General features: G+C 48.4%; 1 protein-coding gene across 1 annotated transcript in view; it reads right to left on the bottom strand.

Moving 5' to 3' along the window:
• Window positions 1–6,449, bottom strand: part of cgas (cyclic GMP-AMP synthase) — an 18,709-nt gene extending 12,260 nt beyond the window's left edge. The window contains exons 1-2 of the mRNA XM_020519081.2: window positions 5,916–6,449; window positions 1,375–1,594 (exon numbers count right to left, since the gene is read on the bottom strand). Of these exons, the coding sequence (XP_020374670.2) occupies window positions 1,375–1,594; window positions 5,916–6,440 (745 nt within the window). The 5' untranslated portion in view covers window positions 6,441–6,449. The remainder of the gene's footprint in view (window positions 1–1,374; window positions 1,595–5,915) is intronic.
• Window positions 6,450–6,828: the final 379 nt, after the last annotated feature.

The following is a 6,828-nucleotide window of genomic DNA, read 5'->3' as shown; positions in this document are numbered from 1 at the left end:
GGGTTAGGCCCGAAACGTCAGCCTTCCTGCTCCTCTGATGCTGCTTGGCCTGCTGTGTTCATCCAGCTCTACACCTTGTTATCTCCAATGTTCTTCACATCCACTTTCCTGCAAACTGTAACCATGGATTGATTCTTGATAAGTAGGGAAATCAATCTCGGCCTTAATTAGATACAAGGACCCTGTCCCTTCAGCCCTCTATGGCAAGGAGTTCCAAAGACTCTCAATCCACTGAGAGAAGAAATTCCTCCTTATCTCAGTCTTAAATTTATACCTCTTAATTCTGAGACTATGCCCTTTGGTCCCAGACTTTCCCATGAAGGGAAACATCCTCTCAACACTTACTCTGTCAAGCCCCTTGAGAATCCTATGTTCCACTGAGATCACCTCTCATTCTTCTAAACTCCAGTGAGTAGAGTCCCAACCTGTTTAGACTTTGCTCATAAGACAATCTCTCAAAACCACCATCATCCTTGTGAACCTTCACTTAGCTGCCTCCAATGAAATTAGTATATTTCCTTACGTTAGAGGACCAAAACTGCTCATAGTACTCCAGATGTGGTCTCACCAGCACCTTGTACTGTTGCAGTAAGACTTCTTTATTCTTATACTCCAACCCCCTTGAAATAAGGGTCAACATTCCATTAGCCTTCCTGATTACCTGCTGTATCTGTATGTTAGCTTTGTGTTTTCTGCACAGTTTTCTGCAGCTTTTCTCTATTTAAATAACATTCTGTGCTTTTGTTCTCCCTTCCAAAATAAGTAACTTCACATTTTCCCACATTATACTCCATTTGCCAACTTCTTGCACGCACTTAACCTATTGCCTTGTTATACTCATTTTACATTCAAAGACCTCTGCCAAATTTGTCATATTATTTCTCCTTCACAAAACCTGTTGACTGTTTCATTGCATTAAGCCTTCCCAAATATTCTGCTATTTCTTCCTTAATAGTCGAAGCTAACATTTTTCTCAATGACAGATGTTAGGCTTCCTAGCCTATTGTTTCTGTATCCCTCCTTTCATGAACAGGGTGTTATATGAGCAGTTTTTCAATCCACTGGAATCCTCCAAGAATCCAGTGAGTTCTATAATATTCCCACCTCTGCATCTGCTATCTTTTCAGCTGTTTCCTGGATCACAGTGCATGGGCCAAATTATTTGATACCAGTGAGCAAAGTACAGCCCCTGAATGCCCACACTTAGAAGGTATCCCGCTCATCAAGTTACCCACTGCAGCCACCAGTAGTGCGTTGGATAACGGCAGAATGGGTGTCTGTTCTGATCTCACCTCAGTGACCCACTTTTCCTGAGCAAAAGCCACCTTATAATGGGGGAATGTATAAATTATATGACCACAACCTAATACCAACCTGTCAGAGTTTTCACCCCTTCTTTGATGAGTTTCCTGAGGTGACAGATCATTTCTTCAGCTGACAGTGTGTCATTGCAAACAAACTGACTGAGGGGGTTTGCACCTGGATTTCTCTTAAATGTCACTTGGTAGAAAGCACCTTCAGCGTCCACTTCCAGAAACTCAATTCTTTTAATAGGGATGATGATCATTATGTCAAATTCATTTGGTTCTGAAATCTGCAGAGACCAAAAGTAAAATGCTGAAATAAAGATGATCTCATCAGCTCATTGTTCCTCTTCCCCCAACCCTCCAAACACGCGCACACACACACAGTGACCATACAACTCACTGGCCTCTGCATTCATCAAATTGTCTTCTGCTACATGATCCCACCACCAAACCCATCTCCCCACTCTCTCCAGCTGTTTTAGACTGAGATGAAGATGAATTTCTTCACTTGAAGGATTATGAATCTTGGCATTCTCTGCCCCATAGGGGTGTGAATGTTCAGTCGTCTAAATTGGAGACTGAGATTGATGGGTTTCCAAAAGTCAGGGAATCGAAAAAGAAGGTAAAACAAAACTTGGTGTCAGGGTTCAGCTCTGATCTTAGCAAATGGCTCGGGTTCAAAGAGCTTTATTCCAACTCCAACTCCTACTTCTTACGCTTTTATGAAAGGCACCAACCCTTCTAGAACATTCTGGTCGAGTGTTCCATTGCCTCTAGCATTTGTTCCTCCCCTGAGACTACCCTATGGGATGCCTACCTTTCTACCCTGGACCTCAGAAATTCTTTCCATTTAATTATATTCTCCAACCTTAAAAATGTCCCCGTTCCCTCAGATAGCATTCTTCCCTTAGGGAGGAGAGAGGTCTCCTTTCCTCAGGTTTCCACAGCATCACTGCATAGTATACAGAAATCTCCATGTTGCAGGGTGCTTCTATGACTTTTCTGTGTTAGAAGAGTTACACCCTTACTCTAGCAATAACAAGTGATTTAGGTTGTAGACTTGCTCGCTGAGCCAGTGTGGTTGATTGCAGATGTTTCGTCACCCGAATAGGTAACATAGTCAGTGCACCTCGGTGAAGCGTTGGTGTTCTGTCCCGCTTGTTACTTACATATATTACTGACGAACGTAAAGGACCCCATACCCACAACCAATAAAACTAACATAATATACAAAATACTGTGCAAGGACTGTGAGAGACATTACGTAGGCCAAACTAGAAGAAAACTGACAATAAGGATACATGAACACCAACTAGGCACCAAGAGACACGACCAATTCTCACTGGTCTCAATTCACATGGACAAAGAAGGACACAAATTTGACTGGGACAAGACATCCATAATAGCACAAGCCAAACAGAGACATGCCAGGGAATTCCTGGAGGTCTGGCATTCCAACCAGAACTGCGTCAACAAACACATTGAACTGGACCCGATATACAAACCACTGAAAAACAGAACTGGAAGTAATGCCTACCACCCCAGCAAACCAAGGCATACAAATAAGACAGAACACTAACGCTTCACCAGAGGCGCACTGACAATGTTACCTAGCAGGGTGACTATTGCTAGAGTAAGGGTGTAATTCTTCCAACGTAGGTCAGACATAGGAGCACCCTGCAACATGGAGATTTCTGTATGCTATGCAGTGATGCTGTGGAAACCTAAGGAAAGGAGGCCTCTCTCCTCCCTCAGGGAAGGTGAATGCTATCTGAGGGAATGGGGACATTTTTAAGATTGGAGGATGTAATTAAATGGAAAGAATTTCTGGGGTCCAGGGTAGAAAGGTAGGCATTCCATAGGCTGGTCTCAGGGGAGGGTGCACGGGGAAGAGTTTAACATCACTGCAAAAGATAATACCAAAGCATTCGCAGCAATCTTCAGTTAGAAGTGCCAATTGGATGATCTGTCTCACCCTCTTCCAGTAGTCCCCAGCATTACAGATACCAGTCTTAAGCCAATTTAGTTCATCCATGTGATATTAAGAAATGGTTGGAGACACTAGAAACTGCAAAGTCTATGGGCCCTGACAGCATTCCAGCAATAGTACTGAAGACTTGTGCTCCACAACTTGCTGCTCTCCCAGCCAAGCTCTTTCATTACAGTTACTGCACTGGCATCTGTCCAACAATGTGGAAAATTGCCCAGATGTGTCCTGTACACAAAAAACAGGACAAATCCAATTCAGGCAAATAATGCCCCATCATTCTACTCTCAATCATCAGTAGTGATGGAAGTTATCATCAACAGTGCTATGAAGCAACATCCGCTCAGCGACACCCAGTTTTGCTTCTGCCAGGGTCACTCAGCTCCTGACCAACATAGACAGAGCAGCTGAATTCCAGAAGTAAGGTGAGAGTGACAGCCCTTGACATCAAGGCTGCATTCTACCAAGTGTGGCATCAAGGAACCCAAGCAAAAGTCGAATCAATGGGAAACAGGGGCCAAACTCTCCACTGGTTGGAGTCATACCTGGCACATAGGAAGATGGTCACGGTTGTTGGAGGTCAATCATCTCAGTTCCAGGACATCTCTGCAGGTTTTCCTCAGGGTAATGTCCTCGGCCCAAACATCTTCAGCTGCTTCATCAATGACCTTCCCTCCATCATAAGGTCAGAAGTGGGGTTCTCTGATGAGCGCAATCAACTTTCAGCACTACTCGTGACTACTCAGATACTGAAGCTGTCCATATTCAAATCTGGACAATATCCAGGCTTGGGCTGACAAATGGCAAGTAACATTCGTGCCACACAAATGCCAGGCAATAACCACCTCCAATAACAGGCGATCTAACCATCACTCATTGACATTCAATGGTGTTACCATCACTGAATCCTTCTCTATCAACATGCTGGGGGTTATCATTGACCAGAACCTCAACTGGAAATATCACATAAACAAGGGCATGTCAGAAGCTGGGAATACTGCGGCGAGTAACTTACCTCCTGACTCCTCAAAACCTGTCCACCATCTACAAGGCACAAGTTAGGAGTGTGATGGAATACTCCCCACTTGCCTGGATGGGTGCAGCTCCAACAACACTCAAGAAGCTTGTCACCATCCAGGACAAAGCAGCCCGCTTAATTAGCACTAGGTCTACAAGCATCCACTTCCTCTCCCGCCAATGCTCGAGATACACAGCAGGAATTCACCAAGGATTCTTATGCAGCATCTTTCAAATCCACGACCACTTCCAATGTAGAAGGTCATGGGCAACAGATACATGGGAAAACCACCACCTCCAAGTTCCCCTCAAAGCCACTCACCATCCTAACTTGGAAATATATCACCGTTCCTTCACCGTCGCTGGGTCAAAATCCTAGAATTCCCTCCCTAATAGCATTGTGGGTCAGCCTACAGCATGTGTACTGCTGCGGTTCAAGAAGGCAGCTCACCACCACCAACTTGTCAAGAGCAACTAGGGACAGGCAATAAATGCTGACCCAGCCAGTGATGCCCACATCCCACGAGTCAGTAAGAGAAAGCTCTCCTCCAGGGTCACTCACTGACCATCACCACCCCTTCAGTGGAATCACTGACCACTGACACCTGCTGCCCAGGGTCAGTCTGACCACCGACAATATACTTCCTGGGGTCACTCTCTGACCACTGACAACCCACTGCTTGGGGTCAACTCTCTGACCACTGACAAACCCTCCCAGCGGCCACTCTCTGACCAGAGCCGGCCATTCAGCAGCTTCACTCAATCTCCTGCCTTTGCAGCTGCTCCCAATGCCAGAGGGAGGGATCCTGTGATTTCGGGGGAGGGTGCAGCATGAGAGAGACAGGGTCAGTGAATAGAGAGGAGATCCCAGATTCACTCCTAAACCTCCCCTGGCTTGCTCAGCACGGTAACTGAGGAAGTGACCCATGCCCCTATACCCTCACTCCCACCCACCTCGACTCCGTACCTTGAGCACCAAACTTTCGGCCACTTGCTCCGAGCAGACAGTAATCGTTTGACAGACACCACAGAGAGAGACAAACCGCAGGAGGCGGCGGCTGGCAGCCCATCTCCTGAGAGGTAGCAGCAAACAGAGGGGCCGAATGGACAGATCAGCGGCGCAGTCGACGAACCCAGAGGGGACCTGCCTTAAGTTAAGGGCAGATTTCGGCAGGGAAAAGGTGGAAAGTTGGGACAACTTACTCGGAGAGGCGACGATCCACCTGAAGAGGCGGGGTCTAGGTTCACGACGCAAAGTGCGATAACAAGGTGTGGAGCTGGATGAACACAGCAGGCCAAGCAGCATCAGAGGAGCAGAGAGGCTGGCGTTTCGGGCCTAGACCCTTCTTTCTAAAGGGTCTGCTGTGTTCATCCAGCTCCACACCTTGTTATCTCAGATTCTCCAGCATCTGCAGTTCCTGCTATCTCTGTGAGATAAAAGTGCCCTGGGGCTGGTGGCAGACAGTTCCGTTTCAAGATTATCTCCCAAACACATGAGGAAAATGAAACTAAAAGCACAATCAGAAAGAGGGAAATATTTGAGAGAAAAGAAAGTTGGGCGGGGGGAACCAGCAGGTGAAATTTGTTTAAAAAAAGTGAATAACCTTCACGTTTTCATAGTAGCTGCCACTGGCCAACTTTTCCACATCAGCGAAACAGCCTCCAGATTCCTTCCTGATGTATCGGAGTAAGTGATCCACCACCTCATTGACCTGTCTCGATGCTCGGGATTTCTGCACCGACCTGATCCTCAGGTGTTCTACCACATTCCTCAGCGCTTTGTTCAGGTCCTCGGCTCTCACCGCCGTGACCCTTCGGCCCCCGCTATCGCTACTATCCCCGGCAGCAGCCCTCCCTTTCCCCCGGCCCCCGCTGCTCGGCCTCGCCGCCCCCGGTTTATTGCTGCCTCCTCTCCCCAGTACCCCCCCGGCGCTCTCGCTGTCCTTTCGGCGGCTCCCCCCGGGGATGCTGCACTTCCTCACACCCACCTCCTTACCCCCTCTCCCAGCCTGGCCTTTCGGCCCGTCAGCCGTACTGCCCGAGCCGCCGGCTTTCCCGGACAGCCCTCCGCCGACCCCCCCGGCCCCGGCTCTCCCTGCCGCCCGGCCTGCTGCCTTCCTCTGGCTCATCGCTCGCTCCGAACCTCCAGGCCCACTTTAGGCGCGATCTTCAAAAAACCAACACACCAGCAGCAGCCAGAACCGAAACTGGAAACGGTTCCCACCCCAAAACCGCGGGAAACCCCGCCTCTCCACTCCCACTCCCTCACTCCCACTTCCATTCCGTCCCATCCCCTCACTCCCATTCTCTCATTCACTCCCACTCCCTCCTCACTCCCGTTACCTGCTCACTCCCATTCCCTCACTCCCACTCCCATTCCCTCACTCCCACTCCCTCATCCCATCCCCTCACTCCCACTCCCATTCCCTCACTCCCTCCTCACTGCCATTACCTCACTCCCACTCCCTCACTCCCACTCCCATTCACTCCCCTCTCCCATTCCCTCACTCCCACTCC

This window comes from Rhincodon typus, chromosome 5 (genome assembly GCF_021869965.1).
Source record: "Rhincodon typus isolate 14 chromosome 5, sRhiTyp1.1, whole genome shotgun sequence".
Classification (NCBI taxonomy): domain Eukaryota; kingdom Metazoa; phylum Chordata; class Chondrichthyes; order Orectolobiformes; family Rhincodontidae; genus Rhincodon; species Rhincodon typus.
This window is presented reverse-complemented; position numbering and strand designations above follow the sequence as displayed.